Source organism: Thamnophis sirtalis, unplaced genomic scaffold, assembly GCF_051295495.1.
Source record: "Thamnophis sirtalis isolate CommonGarterSnake01/CBP01778 unplaced genomic scaffold, rThaSir2_p1.2 scaffold_1, whole genome shotgun sequence".
NCBI lineage: Eukaryota > Metazoa > Chordata > Lepidosauria > Squamata > Natricidae > Thamnophis > Thamnophis sirtalis.
The window spans coordinates 109,948,748-109,972,673 of record NW_028261381.1 but is presented as its reverse complement, the minus strand read 5'-3'; the positions used below and the strand labels follow the sequence as shown (position 1 = coordinate 109,972,673).

At 36.7% G+C, this 23,926-nt stretch overlaps 1 protein-coding gene across 5 annotated transcripts in view; it reads left to right on the top strand.

The window, feature by feature from the left end:
* MAP3K9 (mitogen-activated protein kinase kinase kinase 9) overlaps positions 1–23,926 on the top strand; it is a 53,252-nt gene that overhangs the window by 13,789 nt on the left and 15,537 nt on the right. For 3 of the 5 annotated variants that reach the window (XR_001313645.2, XM_014068068.2, XM_087721697.1), the window contains exons 5-10: positions 1,569–1,744; positions 4,250–4,490; positions 5,671–5,790; positions 7,721–7,874; positions 8,494–8,606; positions 9,490–10,293. Coding sequence is in view for 4 of the 5 variants with exons in the window: in XM_014068068.2 (XP_013923543.2) it covers positions 1,569–1,744; positions 4,250–4,490; positions 5,671–5,790; positions 7,721–7,874; positions 8,494–8,606; positions 9,490–10,293 (1,608 nt within the window). In the remaining variant the exon portion in view is untranslated. Of the gene's footprint in view, positions 1–1,568; positions 1,745–4,249; positions 4,491–5,670; positions 5,791–7,720; positions 7,875–8,493; positions 8,607–9,489; positions 10,294–16,428; positions 19,934–20,477; positions 21,652–23,926 lie in introns of those variants that run through there. The other 2 variants (XM_087721682.1, XM_087721676.1) reach the window with 2 other exon arrangements.

Genomic DNA, 23,926 nt, shown 5'->3' with positions numbered 1-23,926 from the left:
CTTTCTAGAAGAGTTATCCTTCTGCTTATATCTATGAATATATAATCTACAATGATATGATAATTCTATATCGTATCATGGTTATGATGTAGAATTACTGGTAGTCCTTGACTTACAATTGAGCCCAAAATTTCTATAGCTAAGCAAGAAAGTGATTCAGTGAGTTTTGCCCCATTTTTACAACAATTGTTAACTGAACTGTTAACAGTCGTTAAGTGAAGTGTGTGGTCATTAAGCAAATCTGGCTTCCTCCATTGACTTTGCTTGTTGGAAGCCATCTTATTGGAAACTTACAAATGGTATCACATCACCCATTGCCAATTGCCAAGAGTCTGATATTTGATCATGTGACCATGGGGATGCATGCAACAGTTGTAAGTATGAAAATTGGTAATAAGTCACTTTTTTCAGCACCATTGCAACATCAAATGATGATTAAACAAATGGTTGCAAGTTGAGGACTACCTTGAGAACCTTGGATGAGAAGTGATAGCATCCATCAAACTCTGCCATAGAAATCTCTTTGAATTATATTTAATTCATCAGAAGAAATATTTCAGGGTATATCATACTTGAAACATTCAGATTTACGACATTTTCAGAATCAGTATTTGTTTTGAATTTGGCAGAAGTATATCTTTACTTACTAAGTAACAGAGAAGTCAACTAAAGTAGAATTATGTGTGTAATTTTATGCGCATACATATTGGATTAAGGTACTTTGGACTAAGTAGAATTTAGGATATTAATTATAATACAAGGAAAAGGCAATATAGCAGATACAATGTGAGTCTTTGGTAGCTGAATAAAATTGTGATTTACTAAGCTTCTTTGAAATACTTCTGAATAGACTTGCAAGATTTTGTTGATGAAGCCTTACAATAAAGTAGAATTAGTTCATCTAGTCCTATTTCCTGTCTGGATTATCTGGGAGGGCTGACATCAATCTTGCAAGGCTGAAGGTACAAATTTTCTTCCAGCATTTTTAATTGTTTGATCGGTAGAGTGGATCCTTCCTAAGTTTCCTTCCTGACTCTCAAGCCACTGGGGGCTCCTGCCTCTCTTATCTGATTGTTTCCTAGGCAGCATTGCCACCTCTCATTCCTCAAGGTTTCCTATACTTACAGTCCATTCCACATAGCCTACAGCTACATAATAGCCACAGAAAAAAACTCCAAAAGGAGCTTCCCTTGCAGTACTCATGTCAGCCTTCCCAGGTAGATCAGACAGAAAATATAATCAGATGACTTAAGATGACTACAATAACTGAATCTTTCAAGTCTGATAATACAAGCCTCCTGGCTTCTTTTTTTACAGCCTGAGAAATTAATTGCTTGTTATGCAGCTGCAGGCTATGTCCTCTCTTATCTGATCATTCCTTAGGTACCACCTCTTCCCCATCTCCCAAGGTCACCTCATATGCCATTATTTATATATTCTAACAAAAGAGGACATTTGAGTAAGTATGGGAACTGAGATGATTAGTAATTAAGTGCATAGTTCATTAGCAAAGCCTCACCAATACTGTACTATTGTAGCTCCTGAATTGTTGGCTTTATCCTGTTTAGATTGTTGGAATACTGATCTTCATTCAAGACCATCCTTTGCAAATATTTTGAATAAACTAACTAATATAGAAGAATCTGGTTTCTTTGAAATGCCAAAAGAATCATTTCATTCCCTGCAAGAAGATTGGAAAATTGAGATCCAGGAAATGTTTGACCAACTCAGAGCCAAGGAAAAGGTAATTAGGTGGGAACTGTTACTTCAATAAACAATTAACCACTTCTGTCTCGGAATCCATTGCAAGTCAAGTAGATTTCTCTACAACACAGACAGAACTATACATATTAAATTTGTATTCTTTTCTACTTCCCATGAGAAGAAACTTTAAAACTTAATAATTAAGACAGTAAAATGCATACTTGTTCCTAAATAAAATTGTTTTAGATAAATATGGTCCAACTGAAACTGGAATATATTCAATTATGAAAGAAAATTCTAGATAAGGTCATTGTGAGACAGAATAGAACACATAGCCCAAACTGTTTAAGTTATGTGAAAAGACTTGTTCTGAATATAGGTAGCCTCGATTTATGACTGTAATTGAGTCCAAAATTTATGTTGCCAAGGAAGACAATTGTTGAGCTTTGCCCCATTTTACAACCTTTCTTGCCACAGTTGTTAAGTACAATAATACAATAGCTGATGACCACCTTTAAAGCACTCCATGGTAGTGGATCTGGGTACTTGAGAGACCACCTTCTGCCGATCACCTCCCTACGACCAATTAGATCGCACAGACTGGGCCTCCTCCGAATCCCATCTGCCAGTCAATGCCGACTGGCGACCACACGGAGGAGAGCCTTTTCTGTTGCAGCTCCGACCCTGTGGAACGATCTCCCCGTTGAGATCCGTACCCTCACCACCATCCAGACCTTCCGCGCAGCCCTCAAGATCTGGCTCTCCCAGCAGGCCTGGGGATAGGTTTCCAATTCACCCGCCCGAGTGTTTGATTGTTGAACGAAAGTTGTGTTTTTACTATTTTTCTTTGTTCACATTTTGTTTTGTTTTTTTTTTTGACACTGCACCCCCCTCCCTTGTGGTTGTAAGCCGCCCTGAGTCCCCTCAGGGAAAAGGGCGGCCTATAAATCCCAATAAACTCAAACTCAAACTCAAACTCAGAGTTGAAAGGGACCTTGGAGGTCTTCTAGTCCAACCCCCTGCCTAGGCAGGAAACCCTGTACCATTTCAAACAAATGGTTATCCAACATCTTCTTAAAGACTTCCAGTGTTGGGGCATTCACAACTTCTGGAGGAAAGCTGTTCCACTGATTAATTGTTAATTAATAGGGACAGGATCATCGTGGAGAAAATCTATGGTTACTAAGAGTTGAAAACAATTTGAGGGCACACAATCAATTTTTTTTTAAAAAGCAACATATACAGTTGTCTTAATTACTATTTGTTTCCACACACATATATTCAAGTTCTCTTTTTGTATATATAGATAATCCACTGCAAGAAGATCATGGTTGGACTAAATGGCATAGATAATCCACTTCTCCTGCTATGATTCTATTAAATCGATTAACTGATTTTTTTAATATTAACCAATTAATATTAAAAATGATAAAAGCTCATGACAATAAAAATGATCAAGATCTATAACATGAGAGAAGTTTAAAAAGGGATTGGTATCAAATTTGAAAGGCGGTACTGAGTATAGCTAAAGATTTTAAGTACAACTGCTTTTTCTATATCTGCAAATTAATCTCTGGAGCTATTTAATGAAGTGCTACTGTAAGTAAACTGCAGAGTCTGAATCATCATTAGATGGAAATCAAAGAAATACAGAAGACTTCTGTGGTATGGATTCTGGCAGATCAGACAAGCGGTCCAGTGAATACGGACTTGATGAAAAGTAATAGTTCTATTGCTTGTTATTTGTCTTCTCTACTTTTTTTTATAATAACAAGCTAAATAATCTGATTTCCACTCAATGTATGAACATTTCTTTCAGTTTTTTAATTTCTCACCATATAGGTAGTCCTCACATAACGACTTTTCAAAGTTACAACAGATTAAAAAAAATTACAACCCATTCTCAACTTTATGACTGCTGCACACATGTGCATGCACACACACATACACAGACAGTGTCATGTGATCGCATTTTGGATGCTTGGCAACTGGCTTGCATTAATAAGTTGTTGTAGTGTCCCACAGTCATGTGTCAATGATTTGCGATATTTTTTTGCTGTTGCACAAAATGGTAAAAAGACACTCTTTGGATACGTTGGATTCACTTAATCACCATGTGCCTTGTTTAACAGCCACATGATTTACTTAATGATTCTGGTGACTCACTTTACAACCATCCCCAAAATATTTGAAAAATCAAGTCAGATCATGGGTGAACCTGTATAACGATTGCAATAAGTTATGACCAAAATTCCAGCCTCAGTTGTGGATGGTAAGAGAAGATTACCTGTAATTGCTTTGAAATTTGATTACTGGCTGATTTTAGAGAGAAAGCTAACACTATTCTGATTTTAAAAATGTAAATGATTCGTTCATATCACTGAACTTTAATTATTCAAATTATATGTATTGAAAAGCTGTTAACTACCATGTGCGTATTCAAAATATCAACTGTGTTTTGTTTTCTGAGCCTTTCCGTTTATAGCAAGCCTAATTGACTTTGCTACCCCAATTTTTAGTTTGGTTTGGGACATGTTTTTTGTAGGAGTTGCGGACGTGGGAAGAAGAGTTAAAACAAGCAGCAGTTCAACAGAAAAACCATGAAGAAGTACTACGTCAACGCGAGCAGGAGTTGGCAGAACGAGAAATTGATATTTTGGAAAGAGAACTCAATATCATCATCCACCAACTGTGCCAGGAAAAGCCCCGTGTAAGAAAACGCATGGGCAAATTCAGGAAAAATCGGCTCAAATTGAAAGATGGCAATCACATCAGTCTTCCCTCTGGTGCGTTTAGCAAAACAAAATAAAGTATCTATTGCTTCCTTCCAGATTTATTTATTCCTGAAAATATATGATGTGTGAATAATTACAATATCTGATTACAATTCAAACATTCTTTCATTCAAGCTAGACTTTTGGTGATTTTATAGGCCTAGACAAATTGTTTTCTTGACAACAGTGTGAAAGTGACAAATCTTTTTGAGACATCTTGGTCAACCATATGTAGGTACTACCAAACTGCTCTACTACTTTTTAAAACAAAAATCAGATTGTAAAAATAAATCTGTCATTTATCAGGTTTCTGTTTAAGGGATAGATCTTGATCACCAGGCAATAAGTAAGATTGAGATATATTCTTTATGCCTTTTCAAATTTATACAAACTCAATATCAGTCTGAAATTGGAATTGTTTTGATCCACATTTAAGATAAACAGAGTCTACAAATATTTGAACCAAAATGTTATGGAATGTCCTTTTAAAAAAACAGTACTGAAAAATTCCTAGTAGCTGGCCATTTCTGAACATTTACCCCAAAATAAAATCACATTCTGTAAAAAATTAAACATGTTATTGGTTTTTGTGACTTTGTAATGTTAACAAGTGGGACACCGACAAGAACTGTTTCTTTAATTTAACTTCAGATCTTAGCCAGAATTAAAGTAGACTGTCTCTGATTTGGTCCAAGTCCAATGGAAGTATTTTCAAAATAATGCTGAATGTTGCTGGAACAAAATCTTTAATTTTAACATCCCCAATAAGCATTTGTGATACAGAACTTTTAGCAAATTTAGCAGTATTTTCCCATCAAAGCAATGTCCTCTCCTTCCTCTCTTCTGAATTAGCTTATTGAAACTACAGCATTTTAATATGTCATCATACTGTATCTTCTAGAAAAAGTACTTTACTGTTTCATAAACTACCAGTAACTCATCTGTGTAACATGTTGCATAGTAAGTTTGATACAGAAGAAGACATGGCTCTAACATATTTTAATAAGTGGAAAACAATATAATTTTAATGTTTTCTCTTGTCAAGATTGCAGGATTCATACTAAATTCTCAACTGAAGATAATGTATTAGCAGACTAAAATATATATATGAATGACACAGTACCTCACTTATATCTTTTCAATGTTAGCATTACTTCACTAAGTTCCTTCTTTATATTTCCTTCCATAACAGATTTCCAGCACAAATTCACCGTGCAGGCATCTCCAACCATGGATAAAAGAAAAAATTTGATCAACTGTGCTAGTCCTCCTGCCAGCCCTACTATCATTCCTAGACTCAGGGCTATCCAGTGTAAGGAATTTTAATTCCAATTGATAAAAAGTGTCCAGTGCCAATATGAAACTCTGAATTTCTGTTTCAAATAAAGACATCATGTTGCTTTCTATGTTGAGGAGTTTTGCTTACAGCTAATCTTGATTGCCCCATTGTGTCTCATTATAATTTGTTTTTAACAACTGATTGCTTTCTTCCATTTTTTTGCCATTTTATCCTTAACAATATGGGTTTAAATACCGTATTTTTTGGAGTATAAGACGCACCGGAATATAAGACGCACCAAGATTTTGAAGAGGCAGATTAAAAAAAAAGTTTTTGCACTCTGCAAACCTCCCCAAAATGGTCCGTTTTTCACAAAAACGGGCCTGTTTTTCACCCAAAAAATTGCATGCATAGCCTTTAGGAAGCTTATAGAGTACTTCTGGGGTGGGGGGGGGGTGGGCAAAATTGAGCAAAAAACTGCTGATTTTCACTCATTTCTGCCTTCCCCAGCCCCCTGGAGTTCTCTGTAGAGCCAAGGTGGCGCAGTGGTTAAATGCAGCACTGCAGGCTACTGCTAGATCAGCAGGTCAGCGGTTCAAATCTCACCGGCTCAGGGTTGACTCAGCCTTCCATCCTTCCGAGGTGGGTAAAATGAGGACCCAGATTGTTGGGGGCAATATGCTGACTCTCTGTAAACCGCTTAGAGAGGCCTGAAAGGCCTATGAAGCGGTATATAAGTCCACTGCTATTGCTATTGCTCTGGAAGCCTCTTAAAAGCTATGCATAGCCATTTTGGTGAAGGGGATGGGGTTTTGGGATGCAAAAAATGCTGTATCCAGTGTATAAGACACACCCAGATTTTCAGTCTCTTTTTTGAGGGAAAAAGGTGGGTCTTATACTCCGAAAAATATGGTAGATGTGCATAGCTGTAACTTGTTTTCTTGCAAGGCACAATATAAGATGTAGAGCAGTTGACTAAACACAGCACACAGTAATTTTGCTACTGCATTTTGCACTGGCTTTTATTTTCAGATCAAAAAGACCACCAAAAGCCACTGGGAATTAAAAATAATAAATTGTTAATATTTGCCGCAGTCTGACATTACAATAATGAAGTATGAGTTTGCCAGTGTGAGGATTCCTGATACTAGCTTATCCCTATATAAGAACAGCCACAAATAGTCTGTCAAATGAGTTAAACATGTTCTCTGATACTAGCTTCCTAACTTCTAGTAACAATACTAACTCTGCAATTAGACTGCATATTCCATCAGAACGAGAAGGCTAACTATTTCTCAAAGCCATGAAGAACATATCTTTAAGACTTACATCTTAATTAACATGCATTTCTGCTTCTTATTCTGTCTGTCACTATGTGGTACAACATTGACCTATGATTTTCATAATTTCACAATGCAGATGGAACAAAAATGTGTTCTTTTTTATTTTATTTTTTAAGAAAAGGTTTTTCTCCATCCCAATACATCAGTTTCAAACTGATTATCACAAGCTTGGTATGATCTTTCAGAGGCAAAGAGGATGTCTTATTTAGCTTTAAAAAGAAGCCGGAACAGATATATGTAAAGTGGTCTGACCTTTAATCAAGTATAGAGATATGTTTGGATATTTATCCTCTTATCAGTTTTTTCTATCAACTTCTTCTGCTATTTCATTGTATTATTTGAGACTGAGTTTTATTTCCCTGAGAAATGTTCTCTCCTTCAATATGCATCTTTAAAAAAAGAGAAAGAGAAGAAAAGAGAGAGATGACAAATGCCTGCCTTCCCTATAAAAAGTCTTTTCCCTGGTTAAGTTGAATGAGAATGTCTATGAACAATTAAAATTGTGGTTTGTAAATTTTCAAAAATAAGTCTAGTTTATAAAGTATAAAATGTTACTTCATACAACGTTGTTGGGTGATGCTTACTTTTTTTCTTTCTCCAATTTTGCCTCTCATCTTCAGTAACCCCTGGTGAAAGCAGCAAAACGTGGGGACGCAGCTCTGTGCTCCAGAAAGATGAGGAAGGGGAAGAAGAAAAAAGAGGCCAGAAGAAAAAGGGTCGGACATGGGGGCCAGGTACTCTTTGCAGCAAAGAGCTCACATCAAGTGAGGATGGGTAAGGATGAGGATGCTCCTGTATCATGAGTTTTCAATGTATATTGACAAACATTTTTTCAAATAAATAATCATCATCATATTTTCCATAAAGTGTTCCAAAATTTAAACCTGTTCACTTTATCATATTCTTTCACTATACCTACAAATACACAGCAACATTTCTTTTTCACTTTTAGCTTAGGGTCATTTTGGGGGGAGGGGGTGTCTCATGTAGACTTTCAAATTTGTTTAGGCATTCCAAAATCTTGAATAGCTGATATCAGTATCCGTATCATCATCAATGCTGGTTGACTGAAATAAAAATTAAATTGGGTTTCATTACCTAATTATGTTGAGGTTGTAGTGTATTGTATTGTACTGTATGCTGTACTGTATTCTACGGTATTGTGTTGTTGAATTTTGCTAACCATTTTGTTCTCACAACTGTAGATTGTTTCAGGGGTTATGCTAAGGAAAATCTCATATGTTTAAATAAGTAACTGAGGTGCATTTCATTTTTAATGTAGAATCTATAGAATGTCAAGTAATGTTAATGTTTAATCTATAGAGTGTCAAAATGGAATATAGGAAGCAAGCAAGCTCCTGCATTTATTTAGTTTTTCTTCTCTATATTTTAGCCTAAAGTCCCTAGCAGATGGCGCTAGACAGTGGTCATCGAGTGCGCCAAACCTTGGAAAATTCCAGCGAACAATAGTCCCTTTTCCTGGATTTGCAAGCCTAATAGAGATGGGTAAAGTACATATTAAATTACATGTATTAAATGAATAGCAGGTTGCTTTATTTCACCATTTGTGATAAAGAAACAAAAGCCTCTCAAATATCTCTAATGGTTTTTTTTTTTTTAGGCTCCGCTTAGCAAGTCTGTTTGCCTCACTGGTGAAGTTGGGACATATTTAGCTCTCCCTTTTCCCCAGAACTGTCACACTTGTTAAAAAAAATTGATTCCTTGGGGGAAAAGTTTTGATCAAAGCTCTTAATATAGAACAAATGATCCAAAACATCTCATTGGCTTTTAAGAAAAGCCTCTGAATTGTGCACATAAATTAAACTAATAGCAAATGAAGCTTTTTAAGGGCATGTGATTTCAGAGGTTAGTTCCCCTTTTCAGCTTAGAGGCTTTATTTTAATGACAATCCTGTAGATATAATTTTAAAATAAATCTGGAGTTTACCAACATGCCATCCATTATTCTTCATTTCATTCCAGGAAATATGTGTATTCCTAAACCCCACTCAACAAACTCGGATCAATTAACACAACGTATCATAGTTTTGACTCACTGCAGGAAATACAGCCTCATCTATAACATTTGAATATCCCCTCTATCCTAGATAATCGCCTGCAAAATACAATTTTCTTAGAACTGTTGTCTTTTAAAAGACGCATGAGTCAGTATAGTTGCATAAGAAAGAATTAGAGGATTTATCAATTCAAAAGTAGTCTTTTGACATTTTTCCTTGAATGAACAGTGTTCCAATATGTTGTATTCTTATTAAAATTAAAATTCAGATTTTGATGATTTTGCCATGTTTCAAGATATGCATGTGTGGTAAAGTTAACCAATACATATTTATTATGTAAATATTCAAAAAGTTTTTTTGTGTGTATTTCAGACAATGAAGACAACGATTCTTTGAATGATACGGAGAGCAAGATGCAGGAATCCCCTGGATTTAACCAATCATACCTCTGCATCCCGTTTCATAAGAATGATGACTGGGATACCCACTCGAGCGATCCAAATGAAGAGACTACTCCAGTGAACTCTTGCACAAGCACTCCTCAGCTCACTCCCACCAATAGCCTCAAACGTGGGGGCTCCCAATACAAACAATGTCAGTTGGCCTTTCTAGGCTGTGGGGCCGTGTTGGCTGCTGCTGGCCTAGGTTTTGATCTTTTGGAGGCTGGCAAGTGCCAGCTGCTAACCCAGGAAGATCAGGACATGTCCAAGGAAGAGAAAAAGAAACGGGAAAGTATCTTCCAACGGGCTGGTCTATCTCGGAGGAGTACCAGTCCACCTTCGAGGAAGATCTTCAAGAAAGAAGAACCCACATTCTTGTTAGGCGAACCATCCAGTTCTCTGACTCTACTCTCTTTGTCTTCAATTTCTGAATGTAACTCCACCCGTTCTTTGCTTCATTCAGACAGTGATGAAATTGTGGTATACGAGATGCCTGTTAGTCCTGTGACAGTGAAGGCTCCCTTGCCAGTAGTTAGTAACCCACTAGTTAATATCCGAGTTGAGAGATTCAAACGGAATCCCAACCAGTCTTTGACACCTACACATGTGACTCTTTCTTCTGAAGCTCAGCGACAGAGGCATAGACGCACTCCCTCGGATGGTGCCATAAAACTGTCTGATCTTGTTCCTAATGGAGATTCTTCCAGTAATTGTCCACCAGGAGCAATGGGAACAGGTAGGTTTTCCTTCTTCATTTTTATATTCCATACGAAGTGAGAACATAAATGTCCTTGGCACTGCATTTCTGCAACAGTTGTTGATTTTGAAGTAAGATTGAAGGACAAAAATAAGCTATTTTTGTACAGACAGTTGGAGCAGTAGAGAAGACTCAGAGATGCTGAAGGAAAAATGAAACCTTTATTCAATCTCTTTTCAACTTTCCTCAAACTAGAGGTTTATCTTTTTCTTGTAGCTTCTGGTTCTTACTTCTCTTCCTATTTTGCTTCCTTTTGGCATGATTTTACTTCTTGCACACATTTTTCTGTGCTTTAAAAAGAAACCCTAGAAATACTATTTTATCATTTCATCTCTTCTTTAGTGTTCCCAGTGTTTTCTTCCACTCAAGATTGCTTCTTTATTTTCCTGAAATCTATGTCCTGCTAAAAGATCAAATTCTTTTGTGAATTAACCAAATTGAGCTAATATGACTAACGAGTGACACTAAAAATTACTCAGATGAACGAATGTGCATACATTGTTTATTGTGGCAGAGATACGTTTCCTGCTTCTTAATTGAGACAATATATTATCTTAAAAGCAAATGACAAGTATAAGACTTACTGTGGACACCTACAATTTCATTAAATCTCAAGGAAGCTATTTCATTCTTCACAATTACATTGTGAAAATCCCAAAACTGTTTGATTTCTTGGGATACGTTTTGGGTGATGAATTTAGCAAAGATCTGTTCTCTCCAAATAATAAAAGTAGTAGTAGTAGTAGTAGTAGTAGTAGTAGTAGTAGTAGTAGTAGTAGTAGTAATAATCATCCTAGGCCCCTGGGTGGGGCCCGACTAGTAACCAATGCCAAATCCGGCGAAACAACTGGCCGCTGTGATACAATTGTATAATAATAATAATAATAATAATAATAATAATAATAATAATAATAATAATGACAAAATCACCATCAGTCAAATGCAAAAAGCCGCACTGCTTGGATCTGCACGCATATTACGAAAATACGTTACGACGTCCTAGGCCCCTGGGTGGGGCCCGACTAGTAACCAATGCCAAATCCGGCGAAACAACTGGCCGCTGTGATACAATTGTATAATAATAATAATAATAATAATAATAATAATAATCATCATCATCATCATCAGCCTGAAAAAGTCACCGAAAATCAGATGGTCAAGATCTTGTGGGATTTTCGTATACAAACCGACAAAATACTGTCGCATAATACACCAGACATCACACTGGTTGAGAAAAATAAGGTCACAATCATAGACATCGCAATACCAGGTGATAGCAGGGTCGCCGAGAAGGAACATGAAAAAATCGCAAAATACCAGGACTTAAAAATTGAAATTCAACGACTATGGCACAAACCAGCAGTGGTAATTCCAGTGGTAATTGGCACACTGGGTGCTATTCCAAAAGCACTGGAATTACATTTAAAACAGTTAAAAATTGACAAAATCACCATCAGTCAAATGCAAAAAGCCGCACTGCTTGGATCTGCACGCATATTACGAAAATACGTTACGACGTCCTAGGCCCCTGGGTGGGGCCCGACTAGTAACCAATGCCAAATCCGGCGAAACAACTGGCCGCTGTGATACAATTGTATAATAATAATAATAATAATAATAATAATTGTTGATCACATACTCAGCTGCTGTAAAAAAATCGCGCAGACTGATTATAAATTGCGGCACAATTCAGTAGCACAAATGATCCATTGGAATTTATTGCAAAAATACGTTACGATGTCCTAGGCCCCTGGGTGGGGCCCGACTAGTAACCAATGCCAAATCCGGCGAAACAACTGGCCGCTCTGATACAATTGTATAATAATTATAACTAATAATAATAATCTTCCTGCAATAACACCAGCAGAATTGCAAAAAACTGTGCTACTTGGAACATCTTATATTTTAAGAAGGTACTTGGTTGATACCTAGGACGCTGACAGCAACCCGTATTAACCATTAACACCAGACAATGGTATTTGTGATGCATTTTTGAATGTTCAGTTGACTGAGTTTCATGTTTAATGAATAAAGTAAATAATAATAATACAACAAAGCCCTCTTACTAAAAATAAAATAAGAGCAATGAAATAAAGAATAACTGAGTAGTTGCGCAGCAGAAAAATAACAGTGTTGCCTGCTTTGAAGCTTGTTCCAAGAAGCAGCTACTACAAGTATTAAAAATGCCAATACTACATATCAAATATAAGCAATAATTCACTGCAAGAAACAAACCAACTGATGTACAACACAGCTGCAGTTTTAACTGAATACCTTAAATGCAAAATCAACAAGATGAAAAGCTACTAAAACCCAGTAAAATGGAAGATCAGGTTGGGAAATAAAGCCAGGGTGCTTAGATCAGATGCAAGCAAGCTAGAACAGGTGAAAGAAAAAACGCTGAAGAAATGTCATCTAGAAATAAGGAAAATCAAGAAATCACTGGAAATAATAAAGCAGCAAATAATAGCCATAAGCAAGAACTTCAGCAGACATAAGGCTCACATTTGCTGCCTTGAATTATTTGTAAAATTGATAAAGGTGGAATATAAACAAACAAATTGCACACTATAGTCAGATCATAAATGTTTCTACCAGTTCATCCATGGAGAGATTGCAATGAATCAGTCAACACCTGATGAGGAAGAAACATTGCAGTTCTGGTTGCAGCTATGGGACAACCTAAAAAAAAAAAAGTAGGAATGCAGCTTGGCTAAAGAAGGTGGAAAGAAAAAGAAGAAGCTGAAATGAAAGAACTTCCAAGAACAGCAGAAATTATAGAGAAAAGGGCAAGGAAACTCAAGAATTGGTCAGCACTAGGTGAAGATGAAAAGTGCTTGGTTTTTGGTTGAAACAGCTGACTGGTCTGCACCCACACATTGCCAAACAGTTTAATAACATACTGCAAGGAGGTGAAATTAAAACACCAGCAAATCTTACCTGATCATGAAAGCTTCAGCAAAAGGGGTAGCACCACTATGGCCAATTATCTATCTGCCAACAACTTTGAAATTGCTAACTGGTGTGGTAGCTGATGCAATTCGACAATATCTACTTGAAAACAAGCTCTTTCCACCTGAGCAGAAAGGAAACTACCCAAACAGTAGAGAAACAGAAGATCAGTTCCTAATTGAGAAGATGGTTTTTGGAAAATTGGAAAAGAAGGAAGTCCAACTTGAATGTAGCAAGATTTGATTACTAGAAAGCATTTGACTCCCTGCCACATGATTAGATATTCAAGCGTCTAGAAATATAAGAATCAGTAGAAACATCAGAAACTTTGTGCAAAGATCAATGTCACCATGCAAGACACAATTCCTGGTCAAGAATGATAGAGTGGGAGAGGTAAATATCAACAGAGATCACTATCACAACTACTGTTTGCCATTTCATTGATTCTTCTATCATCAATACTGAAGAAGTCAGCCATGGCTATCAGAGATCAAAAACATCTGCCAAGCTATCACACCTCCTCTGCATGGACTATCTGAAGCTACAGTATATAGAAAAACACCATCTGAAATAGAATTGCTGCTAAACACCGTCAGTAATTGTAGCCAAGACATTGCTGTAGAGTTTGGACTGGATAAATGTGCCACCCTTACCATCAACAGGGTAAAAATAGAAGAACTCAAGATGCTCCATGGAAATAATTTCAAGCACCTGGATGAAGAAGATCACAACAAATACACGGGCATCCATCCTGCAAGCTCAGAAGGTCAAGGCAATTGAAGTCAAGAAGAAGGTTAGAAGGGAATACATCATGAGAGTGAAGAAGATCTAAAGTCCAAACTGAGTGGAGGAAATGTCATCAAGTCAATTAACACCTAGGAAATTCCAATCATTAGATATACAGCCCTGGAAAGGAAGAACAGAAAAATGATGACAATGAATCGTGCCCTTTATTCACACAGCAATGTTGACAGACTGTTATTTACAAGGAAAATAGATGGGCATGGACTCTTACAAATATATCAGACAACTGAAGAAGGAAAAAGGACAGTGAAAAAGATGGACTGAAACTAGGATACCATATTATTACCAAAAGTAACAGGTGCCTTGGGTGCAATCCCAAAGCATCTGGAGCATCATTTGAATGCCAATTATATTGGCAAAAATCGCACGAGTCAATTCCAAAAAACAGCTTTACTTGGAACAGGTTAGATCCTACGACAATTATCTTTTAACGCCATCTAAAAATATCTCTACATCTCAGATTTTGGAAATAACTTGATAGATAAAATTGCCAAATCCAGTATAAACACCTGGCTAATTGTGTGCTCCACCATAATAATAATAAATAATTCTGTGCCAGCACTGAACATGACATTATTTTAATTTACAATTTTAAGGCTACAAATATAGATACTTAGATAGTTGGAAGTTTTCTAGCCATGTCCATACAAATAATACTTTGTCATCCTAATTTTGTCCATTTTCTTAAGATATATATTAAAATGCATATTACAATAAAGCATAAGGGTTATGATAAAATGAAAACTTCATCTTCTCACAAAATACTGTCATTTCCTTGCATAAAATTGATATCATAACTTGGCTATTCTGAAGTTACTTTAGGTATATTGGTAAGGTGGGGGAAAGTTCTATAATTCCTCCATTTAAAGGAAAAATAAGAATGCTTCACTGTTAATACTATTTTTAAAACATAATTTTTAATTTAATTAAAAATTTAAATGCATTTTTAAATTAATTACAGTTGAAAAGAAACAGCTTTCTTTAAAGAGTTCTCAAACTTTTTAAATAAATGGTCTGGGTATAATCAATTTATAATATAATATATGATTATATAATCTGGATATAATAAGAAAGTCCTGTATCTATAACTGATAGAGATCCGAAATTAAATCTCTTCCATTTCTTTGTTATCTTTTCTAAGTGATTTAAGTCAGTTCAAAAGTACATCGATATGGTACATACTACATACAACAATATGTTGTGTATCACTTTAGTTTCCAAGAGAAGAAGGTGTTCCAGCAGAGATGGAGGCACTAGGCAGCACGCGTTCCCTGTGGCTGAAACTAATAATGCCATTTCCCAGCACCTGTTCTCTGCAGCTACAAAGCAGTCCTGGAAAAAGACGTACTTGACTTAAAGCATTGCCGCTTAGTGCAATGGAAGAGCCTTTCCAAAACACTTTTTTTCCTTTTTGAATTTTTCACAATCCTGTCATGCACTTGGTCAGATAGGATTCCAAACAATGCATGATAGAATCACTGCCATTTACATAACTTGTATCCTGCTGATGTACGTAATATGCAAATAAATACTAATAACAAGGATAATTAACGCCTACTCTTAAGAAGTTTCCAAATGTAGTTAAAGAACATTTTAAACTTCAAGAGACACATAGTCTAATTGTAGATAGACACTGCATCTTTTTTTGGAGGAAGCCCCATTTGAACTGTGAAATTACTGTTAAAAAAATGAGCCTTTGAGCAAAAGTTCCACTTTGAATCATAGCACGCCTGTGTGCTACCCTGAAATCTAGATGCAGTATGTAGACACAATAAGAATTAATTGAGAAAAAACGTTACTATTTTATTGTTTTTGTTTTAGGTTGCTTTTATTAAAAGCAGTGGCTACTCTCTGCAGAGCTGTAGCCAAAGAAATGTTTTGTATCTTCATAAATAAAATTTGTTCCAAGCCATTCTAAAGCAATGACGCATAAACATAGTCTTCACACTAATAGTAAAACACTAATGGAAACCTTTCCTTTTCAATATAGGTGTGCTGTTCTCTGACTGTTACCAACTATAAAATTGGTTTTAGATTTAGTGCTAAGTTGTCCACATTGGAAAAAATAATTCCAGCAAAAGAGGCATTAAACTGCATGTTGGGTATATGACGACCTTGTAACCTGTCACTCTATTCTTATACTGGCATTTGCCATACAGATTTGCTTGGGTCAGCAATAATAGTCACCGTAGCTCCTATGTGAACTGAATCCTCCCTCTGTCTAATACACCCTTTGTATACTAAATGATCCCAGTGCCTCATTTCATCAGTGCTGTCTAACTGGTTGGTTTCTCTTTCTTTTCTCTCTCCCCGTTCCTTTCTTCTGTTTGTGATTTTTTTTTCCTGGTGAGAGAATAGGTATAATAAAAACTCCTAGTCCAAGTCAGGGTCCAAATGAAGTCCCTCGTCTGCCAGATCCCAACCTCATCTTCCCTCCAACCCCCAGGCGTTATAGTGCTCAACAGGATTCCATGTTGGAGAGACCCAAGACCTTGGAATTCCTACCTAGGCCACGCCCTTCAGCTAACAGGCAGCGAGTTGATCCCTGGTGGCTTGTATCCCCAAGTAAGGCTAGGGGTGAATCCTCTGCTAATAGTTCCAGTACTGAAACTCCCAGTAACCTGGATTCCTGCTTTGCCAGCAGTAGCAGCACAGTTGAAGAGCAGTCCACACTGCTTTCTTTTCGTGTCAGGCTGCCTGAAGAGGAACGGACACTGCTGGACATGGATGCTGAAGGTCAGAATCAGGACAGCACAGTGCCGCTATGCAGAACAGAACTCAGAACACATAAATCTACAGCATATGAACTCAAGCAAGAATTTTGGTCCTAGCATGAAATCCACAAGGGGCTGGTAAGCTCCTTTTTGCTTCAGTTCTACTTCTTGCACTAAGAATGCACTTTCAAGCCAGGTAAAGTAGGAAGTTGGTGCTGAAACCATATCACATTTCTTGGTCCGCTACGGAACTGGCATTGGGGAACCCCGTTTTTTATAGCTGCATGTGGCTGAGCTACACAGAATTGCTGACTCTTTTTCTGGAGTTTCTTGTAGTCCTTGTTAAACTGCAACAAGCAATGCGAGACATCTAAGCCCCTGTTCTTGATTTTTCAAGAATACTATGATAATTTGCAAAAGTAGACATCAGTGTTTGTACACTGTTAGAGAGCAGGAAAATATGTAAAAATGTTCCTGCACCAGCACTCTTGTCACACTTCATGTTGTTTTTCTCTCTCAATGCTCTAAACCAGGGTTGTGTCAAATCTTGGCATCTGTAAGGCTTGGGGACGTCTAACTCTCCGAATTCCCCAATTTGAATTCTGGCAGTTCAAGCCCACAAAGTTTTAAAGTTGTCAAGGTTGGGGCATTCCTATGCTAAACTAATTTCTTCTTCTTCTGCCCTTCTCCTTTTCTGTATGCATATGAAACTACTGTTGAGTCTGAATATTGTAGGCATGGGGGATTCTAGGCTATCTGCAGGAAGCCTTCACTTTTTCCAGTTGACAACATTGTGGGTTTTGACATCATAATGCAAGCTCTGCTCCTTATATATTTGCTTGTAGGACAACTCATGTATAAAAGGGGCAAAGTTTGTACCACACCTTTTATCATTTGCCCCCTTGACTTGCCTCCTCACTCAGGGGGTGGGGCAGTTGGTTCCCTATAAAAAATGAACTTGCCAACATCATATAAAGCATGTATTCAACTATATTTAATGATTTCTGTTGAGAGGTAGAGAGCCTTGAGTTTCAAAGCCTATTTTCAAACTCCTGAAGTCAGCTATTTTGGATGGGTAAATGAATGCAGGGTTACATCAGGGCAGAATCACCAGTGGGATGTATGTAGTGGGAAAGCTCTGGTAATGAAGAATTGGTACACTGATACTTTGATCTAGCCCAATCATGTAAAAACACTTTTACATCTTCAAAATTACAGAAGATTTGGGTTGCAATTAGAAAGTGGTATAATTCAATGAAAAAAAAGAAAACCAGATATAGAATTCTGCATTCCTTGCACAGATTTTGGAAATATTTTTCATGAAAAAGTTGTTAATTGCACATGCCTTTTTTCACCTAATCTTCTGACTAGGAGTGTAAAGTTTTGATACAGATTGGCTAGCCACGTAAAGCAAGCAACATGCATTGATCTCTTATTCCCATGTTATATGATTAGGTCTATTTCTTATTTTTTATTTCAGCTGATTGTAATATTTGATTTTTAAAAAGAACTGAAAAAACTAACTCGTCCTATACACTTACGCTACATATTTAACTTCAGATTGTGGGATGTTTTCTCCCTATTGTAACTATTTTGATTTTTTTTGTTTACTTGTTTTTGTCTAACAATGACTGGCTACAGTTCCTTACTTTGAACTGTAAGCTGGCCACTTGTGAAGAATGTTTTACAAATTTTTGGCACCATTGTTGCCTAAAAACTAAATATGAATTCTGACAATTCAGGCTTAACTTTGCTTGTGCCACCAGCTTCTTTTATGACATTGGGCAAATCAATTTGCCATATGTGCCTCAGTTTCTCCATCTGTACTAATAGCTACCTCATGCAACAGAAGTATAGACTTACTGTGCAAGTGGGAACTTATGCCCTCAATAGAAGTAGACAATTTACTTTAAATTAAGATAAGTTACATATGATGAAAAAATCTCTCTCTTTGTTATAAAGTATAGGCTAGGTAAATCTTGAATTAGTTCCATATTAGTTTATTCATCTAGCTGGGCCTAGAGAATACAATCTTAACAATCAGCATGGAAAAAACACTTGCACACTTATGTAGTCTGGTGCAATGGCTTGTATCTTTCTAGGGTCAAATACTGCTGTTTTGTATGCTTTAACATTTCATCTCCATATTGTTCCAGTTATAAGCATTGGCCAGCCTAAGCTAGACAATTCCTAAGCTCTTACTGGTGGTTTGAACTTTGCTCTCATCATAATCATGTTTGGTCTTGTCTCAATCCCATTTTTTAAAACAAATGAACGTTCTTTGATATGGCTTTAATGAAGAAGGTGCAACAGAACAATTGGAACTTTGGGGAGAACACAGGTAACCAGGGCTGTGAAAACTCATTTTATGGGACATTTCATGAAATGACTGAAGCACCCTCCAAATTCACTATTCAAAATGTCTAAGTGTTGCGCCCTGTTGAAGTCTCAGGGCAGCCATTTTGAGAAACTCCCTGAATTACCTGAACATGTGAGACCTGTTGCTGAAGCAAACTGAATGGTTAATAAACTCTTGGAATCTCCAACTGCATGATTAACATTATAGTGCACATTGCAAAAATTAACTCTAAGAATAGCAAACTTAACAAAAGGCAGTTATTTCCAAATGTCATGTATATTATTTCATGTATTGATTTATCTGAATTCCACTTTTTTTTTTGCAAGAATCTCAGGGCAATGGTCATTGTCCTCTCCCATTCCATCCACCATCTCTTTGCAATAATGGATAGTGTGAGATCTTATTAAATATCTCTTAGTGAGATTAATATATCTAAATTGGATTTAAACTTCAGTATCCCCAGTTCACGTTCATCTTTCAAACACTATGCCATGAAATATTAATGAGCAGAGAAAGATTCTAAGAAAGAAGAAGTCAGATTGTCATAGTGGCTCATATGCTTTGTTCTTAACTTACAGTATATATAAAACCAGTGGATTTCAATGTAACCTGACAGGCAACCATTCTATAAGAAGATTGCATTTTTAAAAGTGAAGTACTTTTTAAAACCTTATTTCCAATTCCCATGCCTATTTCCAACCAATATCACATAGGAAGTTCTATACCATTAGCTTTTCAGCACTTCAACACAATATTAACACATGCACACACACACACACAGAGACACACACTCATATAGACATAGACATACATGTACACACACACACACACACACACACACACACAACTCTACCGTGTATTGCACTTTGCTAGGGTTCCCCCTAATAATTCCAAAATTATTTGCACAACTTCTGTCCATGAATATGCAAATTATTAATGCCTATTTTTTAATGTCAGGAAAAACGGACTTGTTTTCAAGCTGCCCATCTGAGGAAAATGCTGTATGTTGACTAGAGAGAACTTTTCACATATGCATCCTTCTTTACAAAAAAACAAACAAACTGGAATTTGTGGCATCATAAGCTAACTAAACTGTGGCTTGTCACAATATGCTAAAGCTGGTATTGTGTATCATGATTGGGCACATAGGCTATCCATGTTTTCCATATGAAAGATATGAATCTTTCATATTATTCCATACCTATGAGCAAACTATTTCTTTTCTGTGAGGATAGAGCGTGACCGTGGTCATTTTATTACCCTATCAAATAGCAGAATTTTAGCACACTGGAATGTAAGTATCAGTATTATTTAAATGTTTGTTTGCTCTCCAGATCTGAGATTAAATGTCTTTAATGGATATACTTTGATTGATTATCGCTGCCGTCATCACGCACATGCACACCCGCACACACACAAGTTTGGTAGGCAAAGTTTTGAAGATTGCTGTGCACAGTTGCAGAATGTATATTGATTGTGCATTTGACAGCTTCAAGAATATTACAAGTAAGTAATCTGTTTCTTCTTTTATATCTTGCCACCTCTATGTAATGTGGGCAAGGCTGCTTATCAAATGAACTCTCTTCAATCTATAGCTGCTAAAATTTAGAAGTGTAGTTGGGCCAAAATCTATCTGCTGTAATCATAATCAGCCATCTCTGGATCTTTCCCCCCCCCCTCTTGATTGGGTGTGGTTTGGTCTTCTTGAAAGACTGCTCACGTGGAATAATTGTACATGTGTGATGTATTTCACAGGTTAGCACATGTGGTCTTGCATGCCCTGGTTTGGAATGCGGCCATTTTAGGTTGATGTTAGTTTAAGTACACATAACAAGTGTTTTGCGTGGCAACGTATAGAGGAAGTTGGATCCTTGGTTTCTTCTCATTCAGTCTGGCATGATAAATTCCATTGGGGTTTCTGTCCCAATACGATGTTTGTTAAAATCTTGCTATAAAGGCTGTAGTACAAGGAAGGTATGTTTTTGTCCCCCAGTTCATTGTTACAAGTTTTTGTATGCTAAACACTCTGTGTTCTTCATTTTGTGATAGTGGTTAAGTGATGTGGAAGTTTGCCTTTTTGTTTGTACTCAGCAGCAAGTTAGGAAAAGGGTGGGAGAGTAATTTTATTTTTAAAAAAGTGTTACAGCCTGTCGCCTTTGGAGTTTAAAAATATTGACAGCAATGACTGGTTTGTTTTAATCTTGTGGGTTACATCGACAGGTTACATTTGGTGTAATTTATTGTATTTTGGGTTTTGTCAATGTATTATGTATATATCTCTATTGTGTTTTAATTTATTTTATGCCAGCGAACAAAATGTAAATCGAATAAGCTGATTCCCTTTTCTCTTTTTTCCCCTGAATGTATTGTGGGGGGAAAGGTAAACCAAGGATGCCAAGCAGGCTTGGTTCAATGGCTAAGATTACCATTGTATTACAGTGTAATGCTATTCTAAGCCTTGTCTCAACATTAGAGCACACTTACTTGAATAAAATTGTTAAACATTAATTGCACTATGATATTTTCATTTCTTCACAGCGTGTTCTTAAGAAACATTGAAAAATGTCCTACTACATGAATAAACCAATCATTTTCTACTCAAATTACTACTAAATAAAAACCTAAATCCATTCAGAGAGATTTGGACAAGATAAAGATTAGATCATTCTGATTTCTGTCAATATACATAATTTCTGAAAATGCTTTATTATGGTCACTAATCAGAATTCTACCAGGTAATAGAACAATTAAACAGATTGCATTTCAAATATCTTTTTTTTAATCATAAAAAAATAACTACATCATTAAGGCAACCAAGTCACATTAGGGTTTACAAAATAAAACGCACTTTTGCCACATTCAAGGAAATGGAATCAGCCAAGTCCAACTGAAGTAGCTGTGTGCAAAATAAATCACTACTGTCCAGTACATAACCAAGTAGGGAATTAAGAAGCAGGCCCTGGCATTCTCAAAAATCAGCATAATCAGTACCAATGACTGTACAACTATTTGACTGGCATTGCAACTGAACATCTTAAAAGTTACCATATTTCTATTTGGTCTTTTGGACCTGTGGGGATTCTGAGTAAACATCCAGCACTTGAAAAGAAAATATAGTCAGATAAAAGGCAGCTGAGCTTTCAGATTGTTGAGCTACTGCAAGTTAAAGCAAATTCTGCCCCAGCTGAATGTATCATGGCGTTTTGCAAGCTGGTCAGCCGTATGTCTACCTGCTGTTGATGTTGCAACAACTTTGCTGATAAATGTTCAGCGGATAGCGTAATCCCATGAGGATCGGAGGCATTCCTCAAATTCCTCTCACTGGAAGAGAGTACGAGACCTGCAAAATTGATATCAGCCTTATGAAGTAAACCAGACAGGAGACAACCACCAAACAAGTTCTTTCTACACTATTGTAACATTATATTAACATAATCTTACAAGTCTGAAAGTACAGCTCTCTTCCAAAGTCTTTGTTTACAGTTTAAGAAATTAGGGAGGATCTCTTTTGAGACTCTTGCCCCACCCACATTCCTGCTGCGTGCTCAGCTCCCTTTTATCTGACCATTCTCTTGGCTGTGTCTTTTTGCCCTGTCTCCAAAGGACATTCCCACATAGCATTACGCTCACTTTCTGACATCCAGATAAAATCACTGGATACTTCTGGTTGTGCTGGCTTCTGCTTCCACCGCCATCCTCCCTCATGTTTAATGTGTGCTTTTTGTTACTGATTTCCTTGAATGGCAATGCTTTTAGCTACTTTAAACAGCTTACACAAAGGGGAACATGCTCGTTTTCACAAACACATGTGCAAACATTGCTCTTCAAGTACCCACGTTTTCCCCGAAATAAGACCAGATCTTATTTTTTTTTTTGCTCCAAAAGACGCATTAGGGATTATTTTCTGGTTAGGTCTTATTTTTGGGGAAATACAGGACTAAATGTGTCCATCTGGCTGACAATCTTAATGAGCTTATTTTTGGGTAAGGCTTACTTTAGGAGCATCCTGAAAAATCATGCTGGGGTTTATTTTCCAGTTGGGTCTTATTCTCAGGGAAATAGATAATATGATAGAGATAGTTGCTCCTGGGAAGGAAAACTGTCAAATCTAGACAGCATATTAAAAAGCAGAGATACTACCTGGCCAACAAAAGTGTGTATAGTCAAGGCTATGGTTTGTAGTCCCCCTCTCGAGCGTGGAAATCACTTTATACTGTTCATGCTTTTTCAGGCAGCACCAAATTAAATTGTATGGGCGGAGGCATCCTTTTGAATCTGTCTAATAAAATAACAACTACCACCAGAGGGTGCTCATAAGAATGCATAAGCCATTTAATTCCCCGATTTAAGTCCAGTTCAATGAGCAAATAGCTTCTTCTTTGAAAAACAAAAGCTTGTAAGAATTTGTGTACGATCAGATTAAGAAAGAAACAGCTCACATTTTTTCATCTGGCAGTTCATGCTAGTAAGAATGTTGGTTCCCTTAATGACATATAAAATGGTGATAAATTTAATTCTATTGAAAGAAGAGAAAAAGTTGCCAACTATTTTCAAGATACTGCCTGGTTTAAGCAAAACTCTTAATTCAACCTAGTAGAGTTATGGGTTTTTTTTCTCTAACAATGCCTGTTGAGAAGATGAACAAATAAAGGTTTGTGGGTAATGCAACCTTCATTAAAAAATATTGAAACAATTGCATACTACTGAATTGTGTACCCATTTTATGTGAATTTTCTTAATTATGAGAATAGAGGATATGCTTCTTTGAGGAAGATGCCCACCA